Source organism: Volvox carteri, assembly GCF_000143455.1.
Source record: "Volvox carteri f. nagariensis unplaced genomic scaffold VOLCAscaffold_43, whole genome shotgun sequence".
Taxonomy (NCBI): domain Eukaryota; kingdom Viridiplantae; phylum Chlorophyta; class Chlorophyceae; order Chlamydomonadales; family Volvocaceae; genus Volvox; species Volvox carteri.
The window spans coordinates 376830-395355 of NW_003307586.1; the positions used below are offsets into that span (position 1 = coordinate 376830).

Consider the following 18526-nt stretch of genomic DNA (forward strand, 5'->3'; position numbering starts at 1 on the left):
AAGAGTCATTGGCCGTTACACGTAGTCTGGAGGTCCGCGACCTGCCACCGACAGCCCCTTGCTTGGGCGTTAACGTATGAGTCTGAAGTGCCGTTACCGGCACACAGCGGGGGCTCGGCCGCCAAGTCCGCGGACTTGGACAGCAGACACAATCACAGCTTGCCAGCCTTCAGCCTGTTGGCTTTGCGGTCTGGTGTTGCAGCCATAACACACGCGGAAAACAGCGCCGTACAGCACTGCCTGCGGCGCCCCTTCAGGCATTGGCCTGCCCATGCGCCTGCTCACGCGCCCTTGGCGCCCCCCTCAAAGCCTAGCTCGACACACTTCCCCAAAGCCCTCAGCACTTTCCGGTGCTGTCTGTGATGTTTATCGAGCTTCGTGGCACACTGCAACTCTTCGGAGGCCCCGCGCATTGGCCAAAGTAAATGTGCAAACAAGCAGCTTGCGTACTTCATAGTGAAATGTAAGCAAATTTGTCGGCCTGCTTGTGGCAAGTCGGAAAGCCCGTGCGGGCAAATGGTAACACAATCTGGGTGTTCACGTTATCATACGCCGTCATCTCAGAATTCAATTATGAGATACGCGGCACCTTTTGAGATTAAATTTAGCCCGAGAGGCGTTGATGTGACTTTGACCACGGTCAATGGAGGCAGCCAAAGTTGTTTGTTCTCATACGATTTTTTTCAAAGACATATGTTTTACAGGGTGGTATAGCTTCACCAGCGGCCCCCTTTCCGCAGGCAGTTCCCTGCTCTCCCCTGCGAGAGGGGCACCCTAATCCATTCTCCCCATCCAACTTCAGAATGTATTCGTTGGGTTCAGCAACTCACCGCCAGCATTCAACCGAACCTAGCGGATCAACGGCGCCTCAACTTAGTTGCTGGTCAGCTGTTGATATAATCACGTCCTAAACCTCGGGTCGGCAGGCGGATTTGAACCCGGACACGGATTTAATTTGGCTACAGGCGAGATACCATGCAATAGAAAATGCAATATACTACCAGTTCAGCCGGCCGAGATATTATGTTTGGTCCGTTACACACGGCCACACGGCCGCACGGCCACACGGTCACGCGGCCACACGGACATGGGCAATCCTACAGGGCGGGGCCCCCTGGGCGCTTCACGCTGGGCCCCCGCCCAAAACCCATAACCCAAAACCCATACCCAATCAGTCTTTTCGGCCTGAGCATAAAGGCTACGGCTACATTACTATTTAAACGATTCAATGCAAGGTGTTTCAATGCCAAGCCACCATGGCCACTCAAGAACCACCACTGGATACCCCAACACCAATGCTGGGTGTGTTTGCAGATATGTGCGCCTGCAGCAGCCCTTGTCCTTGCAGCCCAGGTCCCACAGTCCCAGCCGTCGCCGTGCCTCCAGCTGTATCGAAGAGCATCTCCATTGCAGATCCCAGCTGCCCGAGCATGTCGGATGCCACCATAGCCCGTTTGCGGGCAGCAAAGGCATATGCTGCCGCTGTCCGCGTTACCAGGCAAGCACCATACGAGGCGAGGACCATAGGGTTGATTTCCGGTAGGATCACCACCTCCACCTCGGCAGACTGCCGAGCACTGTCCAAAAACGCCAGCGTCCACGAGATGAACGTTGCAATGGTTCCTGCAAGGATGTCACCCTGGCTGCCACAGCGCTTGGCTCCTAAACGGGAGCAAAAGGGGACACGGCCTGTGATAGGAGCCAGACTCGAGTGTGAATTGTCCATTACAGCACATGCAGTTCAATTATTGGATTTCAGGGATGTAGGAAATACAAGTCATCAATCAGTATCATGCTTCTCTGGCACGATAATATATCACATTTGGCACTTTGACAGCAGCATGTAGGCTTGCCATACAGCAGGCCTCGACTTAGGGATGAAACCTTACATTTTACAGTGCCATGCCATTGGAGGGACCATTATAAGACACTATTTCAACATAATGTTGGAGGAGCAGGTTCCTAATGTCCTTAAAGCCCATATCGACAGTCAACATTACACCCTCAAGTCCTCACTACCATGGCACCGGTCCTGCAGGGCTACCGCTCCCTAATGCACCATTGCCACCAGAACACCGTGGCTGCTGCCGCTAGCCTGGCCGCGGACCCTCAACATCTGTTAAGGCAGCCAGCCCTCAAACTCCCGTCCCAAGGAGTGTCTGGTGTCAAGACAAAACTAAAATGCGGAAGTCCTGGGCAAACGTTCGTGTTTAACAAGTGGTCCTTCAAGCATGCCGTACAGTAATTGTGCTTTCCCTCAAGGGAAAGCAAACACAGTAAACGCATATTAAGCCCCATCCATAATTTATTGCTGTGTTAAGGCGGAAGTTCTGGGCTCCCAAAGTTGGCTGTGTGTGGCATGGGTGGGGTTAGGTCTAGGACCCCAACGAAATTAGCTACAAATTGCAAAATATAATGTTATGTATATTGCATGTAACGCATAAGAATGTTACATAAGATAGCTCTGGGTGATATCACCCACGCGCAGCACGGCCACTAATGGGCTGCTCATGTGGATCCTGGTGACATTCCAGTGAAGCAGCATATAAAAGGGGGACAGGATCTCAAGAAACATAACCCTTGCGTTGAAATGTATGTTAGAGCTCGATGAGAAATGAGATTGTTCTAGACCTGCTTGTTACGCTTCTGTTGGAGTATACAGAGAAATATGTGGCTCTGAAGTTTGTCATGCAACAGTGGTGAGGTTGGTTGGTTTGGAGCTCCCAGGAATATATCCACGATCCTCAGATGTCTGTACCTAATGTTTGGAACAGTGGGTTATCTCTTCACCCGCGGCCGCTACCCGGCGAAAACCTGCCTTCCCCGGTATTTCGGGGCACCCTCATCTAGTCACCCTAGTCAACTTCTCAGTGGATCGCTCAGGTTCCGCACCCACCACCGGCATCCAACGGAATCTGCCGGATCAACAGCGGCCAACTCCATTCCTGGTTAGATCGCAAGCCAACTTCAACCCAGATCACCAACGTCCATCAACTAGGGGCAATCTACCAGTAGTGCCTGACCTGACCTGACCTGTACCTGTTGACCCAAACTGCAAAGTAAAGGCGTTAAATAAACTAACTTTAGAACTTTTATGCGGCCACGACATGAGTACTTTTGTGTCATATCGCCGGAAGTGGCCAAAGTCGGTGACAGTCACCCCTAAAGGTACTGCATGAAAAGAGTAAGGGAACTCATCTAAATCCTGTCCACGGGTAAGAAGGTGGTGCTCCCCAACCAACGGCATGCAGCAAAGGCTGTGGTGTGTACCTTCCCGTGAGCATGAGTATGATTGGGGAGTCCACTACAAGAGCATATCCTCCATCGTCAAAGGACCGAACAGCAGCTGCCTCTGGTCATGGATATAGAGAGCTCCCGTGGCATATGGGGAATGGGGGCTGGCGATTGTGAGTGCATATCGCGATCAGTCGCCCATACCTAGTGAAGCTGCCATAGATGCGCCGGGTTGTGGTCAGGACTTCCAAGAAACATCACCATTTAGATGAACACACATAGCCAGCGTACATGCCAGCGTACATTCCTTATCTAATACTGTTGAGACATGTTCTTAGTGTTACAAAATTAACACAATGCAACAAGGCATTAATCAACCAACGAATTATTTGAGACGGGCATTAGAATTATAAAGTGCATCCTAATTAAGGGAGGGGCACTTCCTTGGGCTTCACACCCACATGGAACAGACAACGTTGGTCAATCTCCAAAGGGACACTCCATAACAGAAGTTGTTGCGGCTTCCTAAGCAACGAGTATTTATACTCAGGAGGGTACTTGTTCGCCCGGGTCAGAGGCGAACAAGTTGTATTAACTTATGCTTAAAGTTTTTCCTGTTTAACTCACATAATAGCCCAGACCTCGGTGGAGTGAATCCATCCTGTGACTTTGGCTACTATCATCCTTATCCTTTATAATGTTATTAAACATTTCATAATGTTAATTAACATTTTGGAGGTACAGCCTTCACACCAGGAGCGTGATCATCGCCTAAAAAAACGCCTATATATTACATCCAAAATTACAGAAAGCTTACAAATCCTTCAGTGGCTGCTCCAGGTCACCAACCTTCTGTCCGACTTCCCATTTACGGTCATCTGGAATTTTGACCCTCGGGACAATCCAAACAACTCTGGGACCAACTCACTTTGGCTTTCGCTGCTTTAACTTTATCCGTAAAATGAAACTGTTTTAACACAAATGAGCGGTGCAGGTGGCAACCTGCAAAACTCTTTACATACTGACTCACCAGAGCCCCAGGATCCAAACCCTGGTGGGGCCGAGAAGGCTGGCACTGCCAATGTGGGAGGGACGCAGCCTGATGCCACCGTTGCCACCCCAGCCAACCAGATGATCCAGACTGCTGGGACAGCGACCCCAAAACTCGCGGATTTGATTACTCAGGTTGCTTCTCTCACTGGAGAGCTGGCACAATTGAAATAAGCCTGGCTGGGTAATGTGAACATGAAAGTGCTGATGTGTGAATGAGATGAATCCTCCTGTTAACACTGTTTCATCTTCTCAAGTGCCCAGATTGAATTCTTTCAAACTTATTGAACCGCAGCTTAAGGCAGGCTAGAACCTGGAAACCATCTGAAATACTGAATGTCTCCACATTTCAGATTAAACATTGAGAGGTGCCAGGAGGCTCCCCTTCTGTTTGTGGCCATATTGGCCGTGTTACAGAACAACAGAGAAGCTTCAGACTGGATCTGTTGTATCACGTCTTTTTGCAGAAAAGAACCAATCGGCGGATGACAGATCCCGTGATATCCAGGATACTACAATTATCCCCCCTCCAGCATTGACCTGGACCATTTGTCTATCTCAGAGCATTTGTGAGATGTACCGCATTTACAGGATATCAGCGGCAGCAGGCCGAGACGAAGAAAATCGAATCCGGGTCGGGACTGGGATACCGAGCCTCGATACCGAATTGTTGTATCACGTCTTTTTGCAAAAAATACCAATTCGGCGAATGACGGATCCCGTGATATCCAGAACAGGATCAACCAGTGTGGGAAGACTGCTAGTGGTCAACTAGGCAGGCTGGCTCTCGACACCCTGATCGGCACTTCTCATGAGCACTATGTCGATTTGGTATATATTCCAAATAGATGAGGTATACATGCCCCTGGATGGCAAGGATGGACACCCAAATGGGTGTGCTAAAATATGCCATGAGGCGGTTACCATTGCCAAGATGACCGACAAATCGATATCTTGATGCCTTGGATTCATTTTACCTTTAGTCACTCCTTGCCGTGTGAACTATAAGGGATCCGAACTTAAGTTACAAGTTACAAGTTCCGCACTTGTGTGCGGGTGTGTCCGTAAAAGCCAGGGGGGCCATGGACGTTGTATTGGTATTGATGCGGATACGCGGGAGGTCATCTTCATTCTCCCTCGTCCGCTTCAGGGTGAAGCGCCTCAGCACGACGTGCCTGGCCTCCCAAATTTCCGAGAGGTACCTGGCCAATGCCAGGGGTGGCGCCTCAGTCATAGTGGTGCGCATGCTGCGCCCCATAAGGACTAGGTCACCATCATACTTAGCCCGTATACTCTTGTACGCGGGACATTCTTCGAAAACATGCAACTCATCTTCAACCGCTCCACAGTCACAAAGCCTGCAGGTACGCGCGGTGCGCTCACGCCCATTAGGCCTATTAACCTCTAACTCCCAACAGCCTAACTGAAAACGCATGAGCACATGATGAAGTTGCTGGGGCATGGTCCCTTTAGTGTGCTCCAACCAATCGAGACGCGCACCCCTAGACGGGGCAGCTCCCATCCAGTTCATATAGCGACACGCCTTGGCTCCGGTAATTCCTATGGGGAAGACACGAAGACGCGGGGGTATTCAGGCACTCCCACCGTGCATCAAGCCGCTTGGCAAATACCTTAAGAATGCTCTCAACTGGCAATTTAACGGTGGTGTAGTACGCTATAAGATCATTACCGCGCGTATTAGTGGGGGGTTCCACTCCTAAGCTAGTAAGAAAGGCTAGTACCTTGCTTGCCCAACACTCAGTGACGCCCCCAAGTGCCAGCGACAAATGCCCGGTGACACAGCGTTCCCGGCCTCTTAACCACAGAGTTCCAAAACCTAAGTACAAGATTGGTCCAATGGAACTGGAGTGGCCTCTGTGACAGCTCGCGATATAGGGAAACCATAGTCGGGCTCCTCGCCCCAACTACGGTTCGCATGTAAGCACGCTGTTCCTGGACCATGGGATTAGCCATAGCACCTTCAAAATTCACATTAATGAAGTCAGGTCCCCAAACTTGCGCTCCATAAGAAAACACCGGTACAACTAGTGCAGTGTTTTTTTTTCGTGGAGGCCGATCCTGAATCTGTTACGAGTTCCGTAATAAATATGCCATCAGTCCAATACGTTTATTACTGCCAGAATTTTTTTTCTGGGGGGGCAAGCCCCCCCAGACCCCCCCTGCCCACACAGGGTACCTGATACACCAGCACAGATTTAATAAATATTTCATTAGAGTCTCAGCTGTTTCCGTCCGTTGCCACATGCATTCAGGATTATGTCATACGTTTTCACCACGACACCACAGCCAGAATGCCCAAGGGCATAGCAAACTCGTCAGTTGTGCATGTAACGGCCACGCTTCTCAGCCCTCTGCAGCCACTTCTCCACCGCCTTGTCATACGGGAAGGACGAGCGGGTGTAGAAGTCCTGGGCAAACATACGCAAGCACAGGCCCAGATGCTTATCAAGCTGGTTGTGGTGCTTCTTGACGAAAGACATTGCTGAGAACCGCCTCTCATCCTCCACTGACCCTGGCACCATCACAAACACAATCTTCGCCAGCTTTGCAAACTCTGAAATGGCCATGGCCTGCCCAGCGGGGCTCGTCAGCCGTCGCCAGCAGGCCGTGGCGGACGGAAACCTCTCCCTCTGCTTATGACGCCGCTTCTTCCCCTTCTGACGCTACCCTGACCAGCTATAGTAGTTAATTTCTTGGGCCCCATCGCTCATTTATAACTTATTTATACTAAAATAGAACGTCTCTGGGGGCCTTCGGCCCGCCCCGGCTCCGTAACGACCGTACCAGGCCTTTACCATGGTCTATGACGGAGCGGAGAACGCAAATATGCCATTTTATTACGGAACCGTAATATATTACGGAAAAAAATACACTGGAGACATACATAGCTTGGGGGTGGTAATCTTCTTATCACGACACAGGGTGCTGAGCCCAAAACTTAAGAGGTAAGAAAAACTGATTGAGCATGCAACTGGTGAAGAGCAGACTTAAAGAAGACATCTAAGAGACCATTGCTGAAATGTGTGTATGCCGACTATACTGCTTATCCTCACCAACAGAACCAGGAACAATCTATGGTGGGAACACCTGAGTCAACATCCCTAAGAAGGCACTTGCATGTGAACGACAGCAACACCTCTTCTTCTGGTTCAACACCGCCTTTGAAGCATGTGGCGGACGGCAATGGACCATCCAACGTTAGCCCACTGCAACAGCAGCGGCCATGCATGCAGGTGCAGGTAACCACCATCCAGAACTAATCAAAAAACTACAAAAACGATCTGACTGCAGCCAAATGCGTGGGCCATGGACCAGGCATATGCAGCGTTTTTTTAAGTAACATATTACTTTAAAGGATAAATCGGCATTTGGGCCTTTGGAAAAAAGGAACAAATTGAGGCCGACCCGTATATTTTCATTCCTCCAGCCAAAAACATCCATTACTGCCAGATTGCTCCGTAGTGTGCAGAACTTAGTATTCCCAATCATAGAATAGATATGAGGGGCCGTAAGAAGGTGAGTCAACGCGGCATAGCAGCATGTATGACCGGTCCTCACATAGCCAAACACGCATAAGGCAATGAACGTCGAAAAGACACCAAAACAGCAAGATAAACCGGAATTTTTGGGGTAGCGGTGCTGTTGTCGGTAACGCATCGGCAATGGTGTTGCCGATGCTGGACGGCGCCTTGCTGGACGAGCGGGCGAACTTGTTCGCCTCCAGCATGAATCAGCTCGCCGCGCAGCAGCGCCTCAGAAGGGCGCGAGAGCAGACCGAGCGGCAGAGGCAGCAGGCAGCAGCAGCCGACCCAGACGCGCCATCCAAGTGTGAGCACCAGGCGCTGCTCGACAACACACTCACAGCACGGGTGTGGCAGGCCATCAGCAACTGTGTGACCCTCACCGGCGGCTTGATGGAGTTTTCTGCTTTGGCCCAGCTGGTGTTGGTGATGGTGCCGGAGTCGGTGGAGGATGAGTGGCGGTTCTCAGGCATGGGGTACTTGCAGGACCCACCCGCAACCGCCTAGATGAGCACCTAGCACTGTGCATGCGGATGTTTACCCAGGACCTGTTCGACCTGGGCACGTTCCCGTTCCGTGACGCACTGGCTGGCTAGCAGCAGCAGGGGCCGGTACATGATGAACCGGTAGAGTCCAAGTGTGCTGCGGTTTGCAGCGGTGGGTGGCGACCAGGGTTTGCCTATGCTATGGCCTTTGCTTGGTCTATTGTACTTACTGCTCACAAACAGTGCCACAAACTATGTACGCATGTGCACGAAGAGTGCACGCACGAACGAAAACGTGCCAACTCAATGCCTGACTCTTGATCTGGGAGTTGTAACTTATCGGTGGGGGGTCTGGGGGGCCGGAGGCCCCCCCCAGCACCTCACACAGGAATGAATTACGACAACCCCAACAACTTTGTTACTTAGGTTAGAATAAATTGAGACCCGCCCTAAACGAAAAAAATCACTGTGCATATGGTTTGTGTGGTTGTCAGGGACATATCGTTTGAGAAGTGCTCTCATGGGTTGCCCAGCTTCCAAGTGGCCAGCAGGCTGGGATGCTTGAAGATGAGGATGATTGTATAAATATTGCAATGCTAGACCCCTTAGATGCATACATGCACCCGGATCCTGTTGTGGCATCGATGTGTATGCAAAATTAGTGTGACTCAGCTACACAAGATTGTGCGACTACACAAGAGATTTAAGGACGACATGGCGTGATGCTTACTGACGTCTTACTCAGTATGAAGAATTTGACCCTTAAGAAAGGTTTGAAGAAACCGATGCCTAAGTGGCTTGGACCTTTCTCGATTGAGAAGACGTTGCTAGGTTGACTCTTCTGGAGGAATATCGTTTCCATAACTTGTTCCATGTATCGTTGCTACGCCTCTACCAGTCTGATAGCATTGTACAACCACATAGACCTACAGTGGAAATTGAAGCCGAAGGTTCTACCTCTGTGTGGAGTCCTATCTTAATAAGCTCCGAAACCAGACACGGTATCTCGTCAAATGGGTTGGTCATGGACATGAGAACAACATTTGGATTTAGGAACCTGCTTTTACCGATAGATCCCTTGTTGATGCCTATTGGACTGTGTATGACACGGACACAGCACCTAGAAAAGGGGCCAGATGTCGCGTTATTAATGCAACAAGACACGAATCGACCAACGAATATATTAATGAGCTTACGAATATAGGCTGGCCTGGTTCTGGACGGGCTTTCCTGCGTGTAGCATGTATTGGAGATAACAGCTGGGAGACGGATACTTGGTGGCGGATACTGAGTGAATGGTTAACCCTTACATGATGAGGGCTGCAACATGGTGACACAGACACCTTTGATTTAATATACACTTTCAATGTTCCGGTGGACATCCTTAAAGGAAAATAAATTTGCGATAAGGATGCGAGCCACGTTTGGGGGGTTGACTTTAAGATTTACACAGATATGTGCGGCTTATCGTACATGTGGCGCCATACACTAGGGTCCAGGGTCAATGGCTGGGCCTGGGACCCTCGCCGGAAAGTTGTATCATGTGTTACAAGGAAAATGATGGCCTGGCAACCCCCCCTGGAATGATCCTGATTCTGCTTTATGTTTTATATGCCTGTAACCAGTCGTTCGGTGTCCCAAAGGCTGTAGCCTTCCGACCTACCGTAGGGACGTTCATTTCACAAGTGCAGGCCCAATCCAGTTGGAAAAGGCCCATTCCAGTTGGAAAAGGGACCAGTGGGCAAGGGGATGGTGGCCAGGTGGGTGGAAAAGGGGGCAGTCCGTGCTTGAGGCCACAAGCATTGCAATACGACTGGGGGAGATGGCTCCACACAGAGGCAGGGCATTGGCCTGGGTGGAGGGGACCGTGGTGCCTGTGATAGGAGATAGGGGCAATACACTGACTTTGAGGCGTTTTCCTTTAGTGTGCTGTGGATGGAACTGTCAGGATTGGGAACTAACGAACCATGGAGGGCCAATCCCTGGTTTCACACATGCCTTCCATTTTTTTCGGGTTATTTTCGAGGCGCACGAAGATTTGTTCGAATTTATTATGGAGCTGTATGGCCAAGTTAACATCATTGTACAACATAATATCCGTAGTGCAGGTTGGGTCCAAGGGTCAAGTATGTGCAGGCTACAATTTGAAAACCTTTTACCTCCACCGCTTTCCTTCATTGTCGCTCACTTGCGTCGCTTGCCTTAGTAAAAGCGTGGACAGACCTGCCGTTGTTACCGTACCCTACCGCATGTTATTGACCCAATAATGGGAACGACTGGTAACCGGCCTCGGTTACCAGGCTATAAGGTTACTGGGTCGTTAACGGGCTAGGGTCGGTAATCGGTCAGTTACCCGGTAATCAGGCACCGTTACCGGGGTGTTTACCAGGTCGTTTATCAAGCGGCCAGTTACAAGAATGTCCTCGGTAATGGGGCAATAACATAGAGCCTCAGAGTCTCTTATACCACCAGCCTGTGCCTACCTTCGCTTACTAAGTCGACAAACCCGATACTCCCCTTCAGCGAGATTGGTTGGGGTTGAACTGACGACTTCAGGATTATGAATTTTCACGAGGTCTCTATATCAAATATACATGATAGCCCAGGGATATACAGGATCTTCCTGAAATGGTCGCGTTGCCGGTTTTCCCCTTCCCATGCCCGTCGGCCCCACCCGATAGCGTTTTTGCATATCTTTCAATTTCTGTCGGGTGCCCCGATAGCCCATCCCAAAACCTGTCGGGTGACGCAAGAACGAAATTTCGTTGTGTGCCGCTTGAAATTACATTTATTCGTATTTTATATGCGCAGTTTCCAGTTCTCAGCTTGCAGTTCACAGTTCTGATATGCACGAACACACACACACACACACACAACAACACATGCACGCCTGCACGTCTCCCTGTGAGCCAACGGTCGAGCAGGTTCAGCTTGAGAGCGCTGTTTTGGTAAAGCCCACAGACTTACAGGACGAGGCAGCAAACGTTTAAAAGGGTAATGTAAAGCTGCATATGGTCTTTGTATTACTTGTCAATAAGGTCGAGATAAGGTAGTGTGCCCTTCACTTATGTATCCAAGCACGGATCCCTGTACAGCAGAGTCAAAGGATAAAGAAGAAGAGGCAACGAAGTGAACGAATGTTACCACTACATTACATATTTCCATCCAGTTATATTTGTATGAATGCCATTATGTATCGCTGTAGCTGTCCGTCGCCGGAGGGCCAACCGACGACCCACGGCACCCGATCGGGCGGTCCTAGCGCCCCTAACCCTGTCGGGTTCCCTGAGGGGAGCCCTCCGGGCCTCGTCGAGGGCTCCCGATGGCCGTTTGGCGCTTTCCCCCTTTTTCGTCGGGTCCGCCCGACAGCATTTTCCAAACCCTGTCGGGATTTTCAGCACAAGTGCCATTCCTGTCGGGACCCGATCGGACTGTACCACCCTGTGATGGCCGCTGAAAAGGCCTGACGAGATGCTAGAAATCGCGCTCCACCCGTATATAAAGCACCATACTGTGTACCAGCTACTACAGGGCCCATGCCGACCACGGGCCGAGGTGGGGCACGTTACTTGCTAACACCGCTGGACGGTGCCTCCGGTCTGTCCGCCTCTGTTCGCATGCTGGTTAGCATGGTTAGCAAAAACCAAGTGGGCGAAGCGCTGCAGGACATGGTGACGCAGCTGGAGGCTCGCCACCCGAACCATGCACGGGTACACACACTTCATAGTGATAACGGTGGTGAGTATGTCGCCGAGCAACTGGAGCAGTGGCTACACCAGCACGGCACTGTGCACACCCACTCGGCATCGTACACCCCGGAGCAGAACGGAGCAGCGGAGCAGCTCAATTGCACGCTCCTCGACCGTGTGCGGGCTATGCTGTACGATGCCATTGGCCGGAGGCTGTGCTCTACACCAACCTCCTGCGCAATGTGGCTCCCTCTCAGGGCCGGGAGGCCACGCCATGGGCAGCTTAACATGGCGTCACCCCCGACGTCAGTCACCTGCACACCTTTGGCTGCCTGGCCTACGTCCGCATCCCAGCCAGCCAGCAGGATAAGCTCGGTCCCCACACGAAGGCGGGAACCTACCTTGGACCGGAGCGCAACACGGCCGCCCACCGCGTCCTTGTTGAAGGCAAGGCGACTGTTAGCAGCGACGTCACCTTCGATGACGACCACCGTGGCCCGGCATCTCAACGGGCGGGCACCCCCTTCGGCACCAGCCCCACCCGTCCTGGCGGCAGCGACCCTGGCGGTGGCTCAACACAGCCTGCCACACCGCCAACTCAAGTGGATGCCCCGCCCCCAGTGAACCCAGCACCCCCCCTCCACCCTAACACTCGCAGTCAACGGCAACCGCTGCACCCGCCACTGGCCCCGGTCAGCCTGGCCAACAACAGCAGCGGCGGCGGCGGAGATTTGGGTAGTCCACCGCTGCTTAACAAAGCGTCGGGTAGCACCGATCGCGCTGAGTTTAATGTGCCCGACAATGTGCCCGACGGCAGTGCCAACGGCAGAGGCAATAGCGCAGTGCAGGAGCTTAACATGCCCGACGGCAGTGTGGACGGCGGAGGCAACAGCGCGGTGCAGGAGCCGCGCAATTATGAGGAAGCGGTGGCAAGTCCGCAAGCTGACAAGTGGAAGACTTCGATGGATGACGAGATCCTGTCGCAGCTCTCCAACAAAACATGGGAGTCGGGCACGCCGCCGCCCGGTGCACGCATCCTGGACTGCCACTGGGTTTACAAGATCAAACAGGAGCCTGGCAGTGAGGTACGCTATAAGTCGCGTTTGGTGGTGAAGGGCTTCGAACAGCGCGCGGCATAGACTATGGAGAGCTGTTTGCGCCCACCACGCGTGCAGCCTCCCTGCGGGCACTTCTAGCTGTGGCAGCGGCCAGGGGTATGACGGTCCATCAGATGGACGTCAAAACGGCTTTCTTAAACGGCGACCTGGCAGAGGAGCTGTGGATGTGACAGCCACCAGGTTACAGCAACGGCGACCCGACGCAGGCGTGCCAGCTGTTAAAGTCCGTCTACGGCCTCAAGCAAGCCCCATGCTGCTGGTACGAGAAACTGGCGGCGGAGTTGGGCAAGCTAGGCTATGAGCCGTCTATGTCCGACCCCGCACTATTCGTCAAGCGCGGGTCCGACGGCTCAATTTATGTGCTCGTGCACGTTGACGACATGCTGGTGGCGGCACACAACCTGCAATTGGTCGCGGCCGCCAAGGCGGCCATAGCTGGTTGCTTCGCAGTACGAGACCTTGGAGAGGCGCGCTACTACATCGGCATGGAGATCATTCAGGACCGCCGCAACCGCAGCATCATGCTTACGCAGCACAGTGCTGGGCATCACTTAGATCGCCAGAGGAGGAGTGCTGAGGGCTTTGAGGATCGGCCTCAGTTCATTCCTTTTTTCCAAACGCCAAAATGGCCTGTTTATTACTTTTAAGGAATATATTACTTAAAAAAAAAGACACTGAGCTGAGTACCGGCCATAGTGGGCTGTCCTTGCTGCTGTAAATTAATACGAAAAACGATAGTCTTCAAACCTGTAACCAGCCCCGGTTACTGCCCAGTAACGATCAACCCGGTAACCCAATCGTAACCACCTCCATTAACGACCCCCAGTAATCAGTCTCCGCATACCCCGTTAACGGCCACAATTGCCTGGTAACCGGGCAAGTCTATGTGGTAGGGGTAAGTGTAGCTGCTAACAACGTTTTACCTAACTGTATTTCAGGCCTTGGCGGTCAGCGCTGCCTCACCACTCTAGTGCCATGTATGTCATCTATGAGCAGGTATGTCATATTTAAATAACCTGATCAGACCATAACTCCAGTGTTAAGGCGGTTGACGTAATTAGGGTCGGCCATTTCGTTCTGCAACCCCCATTACAACTTAAAATTTCACCCCTAAATTGATTGGTTGGGTACCACTGAAAGAGTTTCTTAATGCAGTCGGTAACGTATCTCCACTTCCAGTCTTCCTGTAAACAAGATGTTAAGTTACATTATCCTACAGTTTCTGGTGGGGGTCGGGACATCATTTTCTGGACAGACGATTAATTTTTTCGGTGTCCTGGGGACCCGCTCTGCCATACGGTTCCGGAGCACAAATTTGCTGAACAGGCTCAAATCCATATTTCAGCTTATTGTCTACGCATTTAGTCTATGTCGTTCAGCTATCATGCCATCGGGCCGCCTGAGTGCAGCCCTTTGCTCAAGACCGCTTGATTTGCATTCATGTTTATTGTATGCTGCTGCCCTTTACGCTTGCGGAAGGTCTGCTGAAAGCACGTAATAAGTGCACACCCACCTACATGGGTTACACTTTCTTAACATGTTCTCAACATGTCCTCCGAAACCGTCTCAGCACCTGATCTGACTGCCAACCTCAGCCGTGCAGGAAATGTTGTAGTGCCCATGCTATCCGGTATAAAGTCCTACTAAATCGGCCGCATGGCGCTCTAACGCCAGTCATTTGGCCCTCAAGGCGACTACACCTGTAGTCCAAAACCCGTCAGAACCAAGTCGCAAATCCAAACAAAGCGTTACTGGGCCTAACAAACGTACTCCATGCGGAATATAATAGCCTTGACCAGAAATCATGCACGGGGCCGGCTGAGCCGGGGGATAGTGCTCAGACGTTGACACTTGTTGGGAACAGCAAGCACGACGACCATGCAGATGGTGGAGCATCGGTTCTGGCACACGTACACACGTGGTTTCAGGGGGTAGTTATCTGTAAGCCACGGTGGCTTGCTGTTACTGCTACCAAAACAAACAGTAATACAGCTAGCGAGCACATACATTTCCCGGACTCCTCCATCAAATGTATGTACCAGGAATAACGAAACAGCTCCAGGACGTAAGGGAAAGTTGGCCTGTCCATCTGGGGTTCGCAGGCATTTGTTCTTAGCCAACAGGTCCCAAAGTTTAGCCCAATGTGAGAACGCAGGCAAAGCCACTAATGGCATTCCCACATTTGTTTCTGCCAAAATCATCATCACCACCCTTCTGGTATGTTCAATTGGAAACCATCAGGCCAATGAAGTTGACTTCTTTAATGCCTGAAAGTACGATCGGCCTGCAATTAAGCTTCATGAAATGCTGGGGGCTCGTTTGCATTAGAGCACCTTGCTGGCGTCGAGGACTTAGCGGCTACGCGGCCAAGCTTCGGAAGTGTTTCGTCTTTACAGACTTTCAGTTGTATGTACAACGCATCCTGATAAAAACATTATGGACGCTGACATAGCAAGGGCGTTTTGACCAATAGCAGGAAACGGCCAAGGATGGAGACACACCAGGGATCTTAATATTTTATTACTCAGAAGGGCGCTTACGCGGTGCGGCACAAACAGTTTCAGCTTTAAACAATGAACTAATGAATGGAAACAATGAAGAGAACAATGTGAGCATACTTTGGTATAGCAGGTCCTAAGGGCGAGGGTGTGGTGCATAGAGCTCGCCTGGGACAGAGCCGGTGCCAATGAAGAAACAAACTACGGTGTAGATCCGAGACACAGTTCTACCTGTCACACAGGCGTACTATCCTGCACCTTTATTCCCACCCAAAAGTCAGATGATCCTATGCCTTCACTACATTAGTACCCCGCGAGACAAACAAAGTCTAACAACATTGTTACCAACAGTGATAGGTTAGGGTTAGGGTCTAACCCTCGTGTGAGCAGACATTGCTGCCTGTACTACACAGAAAATTTCGACGTCCGGAGCAGTCAATACCGTGGCCGGGAGTGCGCCTGGGCACATGTCCTTATTATTTAACAATAATGATCCCTATACTTAACAGAGCAAGCCCACTTTGGAAGGGTACAGTTATCTTCGCTGGGGCACAGTTACACTCGAAGGTCGCACCTCCACTCGCGTTGCAGATCATTGTGACTTTGCCGTCGCAGATTGCGTCCACCGGACCCTTGGACACCAACGTGGGGCCCCGCAGGTGCGCTGTGACCTCCAACAGCTTCGATGAGCGATCGTTGTTAGGGCCGTGCAGGCTTACACCCATAGTAGATGCCAGTCGCCGGAACTCATTCAGATTCGGGGTCAAAACGCAGTTGGTATAACCTGTCGAGAATGTATGATGACCACACGGGAGGCTCCCTTGGAACCATGTGGGCAATGGCTAGTGGGCTCTGGCCGCTAGTAAAAGGCCTTTGCATGCAACATTTAGGGGCAAGGCTTGCAGGAGAGGTGAAGATGCTAAAAGCTTTGGAGGAAGGGTAGAAAAAGTAATGTACCCATCCACCCAGCCTAGAGGCTATTGACGGACGAATGGTGGTATGTTTTTTAACCAGCGTATGACATCTAGTCACTGAGTTAACTTTGTACCCGTATGGTACCCTTCCAGGATGAAGCATAGATGTAACGGACACAATGTGCACCTCGACACTCAATTTCTCTTGGACGTGGTGCTAGAATGTGGACCTAGACGAGCAGTGCATTGCTGTCTCCTTGTCTTGCAAAGTAGTTTGGCAAACCTACCAGCAACTAGCTCTGGCTCCCGAGCCACCAGGAACAACCCATCGCCATCCAATACCAGCGGCATTTTAGCAGCCTTGGCACGCAGGATGACCGAACGTGCAATGTCGAGAAGCAGCGGATCACGTCCCAGCCCTGGACCCACGACGAGGCAATCCAGCCGATTGAACCAGCTCTCCACCTCCACTGTGGCCTCTGCAACATGGGCCGTTGCTGCCGCGGTCTGAGCTGCAACCTCCGCCTCCTCGCTGGGGACCATGTGTGCCGAATGAAATCCACCCATGGGCCCAGGTGTTGCAACTTGCCGCTGGATCCCCGTCTGGAGAAATAGCCCGTTAAGCAAAAACACTGTTAAGTGAAACCACCCGCTCCAATGCATGAAATGCTGATGTTCTCTTGCATGAAGTGATGGAACGTGAAATGGCGGGGAACGGTGGGGTAAACAACACAGACTACAAAAGCCCTGAACCTGAACCTGCCAACCCGCGTCAGGAAGACACCATTTCGAGGCCCCGAAAATACCCGGGCAAGGAACATGTCCAGGCACCCTGTATCTAGCCGAGCCAAGCGCTGTTTCAGGCGATGGCCTATAGCCGCCTGGCTGATGCCAACCTACTAAAAGTCCTGCTCTAGCTCCTGGTGATGGAAGCAACAGTTTGGTCTTGTACAGCATCATGTGGCAGCGGCATCCATTTCGCGAACAGATGACCTCGTCATGTACATCCAATCCAGGAGATCACCTTTACGTGCTGCAGCAAATCCGAGCGTTGAAGAAAGTAAGGATGCACAAGGAGGTCGGGGCTATACTGCTTGATAATAGGGGCAGCACTTGTGGAACAGAAGACGTGGGATAGGTCGGCCCCAACCTGCGAAACGGTTAACATCACGCATGCATGTGCCCGTTTAGCAGGATGGAGGCTACAGTGGCCGCACGCCAATTTCACGGGCGCTAGACCACCGGTGCACAAGCGTTTGGTAGTGGTGTATATGGCCTACACAAGCTGAATTGCTGCTACAGCCAGGTGCATATTACAGTAGGCGTTGCTTACCGCCAGCGCAGCCAACGCAGCGAAGTACGGTGCACCGGTGTATTCGAAGCATCCACCCAAAACAGCAACCTTGCCTGACTGTCCCTTGAATCTGTCATCTGTGACAAAAAAACTTCGGTGGCTATGCCAGCGCAATCACGGTACGAGATAACCGCTTATGTACCTGTCAAAGTTGGCACGATACGTCGCACCTCAGACCGAATCTCATCGCTCATCATTGCGTTCTCGTTTCTCTCCCCCGAAGAGCTGAGGTTCCTCGTCACGGTGCGTGAACCAATGCCCTACAAGGCGCGCCATAACCTTTTCAATACTCTATTGCATCGAGGCTACACACACATGTAGGCTTCTACCGTTCGATTTTCGGCGATGCCAGCTGAAGCCTGTCGGGCGGACATTAAAAATTTTTTTCCAATATTCTGTAAAATAGGAAAGAGGAATCAGTTTCATTGCATCCGAATAATTTCCAGGGTCACAGCATCTCGTGCAGCCATCGTTTAACGCTCGGGCAAGTTCAGATGGGCCCTGCGGCAAATGACAATGGCATGCATCGCCTAGATATGGGATGAGCTGGCTCCCCAATTATAGAGGTTCATTATGGAATAGTCTTGCTGAAAATTGCATGGAAGTCGATTGCCACAAGGCTTGTTGTCACATTAAGGCGAG

The 18526-nt window shown here is 51.5% G+C and overlaps 1 protein-coding gene across 1 annotated transcript; it reads right to left on the bottom strand.

The window, feature by feature from the left end:
* Positions 1-684: 684 nt before the first annotated feature.
* On the bottom strand, positions 685-18306 carry VOLCADRAFT_82819 (uncharacterized protein). The gene is made up of 7 exons (XM_002954487.1): positions 18214-18306; positions 18027-18144; positions 17864-17961; positions 17561-17680; positions 16818-16995; positions 16191-16400; positions 685-1662 (listed from the first exon to the last, which is right to left on the bottom strand). The coding sequence occupies exons 1-7, from the start codon at positions 18256-18258 to the stop codon at positions 1265-1267; spliced, it is 1167 nt and encodes a 388-aa protein (XP_002954533.1). The 5' UTR covers positions 18259-18306; the 3' UTR covers positions 685-1264.
* Positions 18307-18526: the final 220 nt, after the last annotated feature.

Coding starts and splice junctions, on each gene's coding strand:
- VOLCADRAFT_82819 (XM_002954487.1), bottom strand. CDS start 18,258: ATGTCCGCCCGACAGGCTTCAGCTGGCATCGCCGAAAATCGAACG. Junction 17,962..18,026: donor TATCGTGCCAACTTTGACAG/GTACATAAGCGG, acceptor TTTTTGTCACAG/ATGACAGATTCAAGGGACAG. Junction 1,663..16,190: donor GATCTGCAACGCGAGTGGAG/GTGCGACCTTCG, acceptor GCTCCCGTTTAG/GAGCCAAGCGCTGTGGCAGC.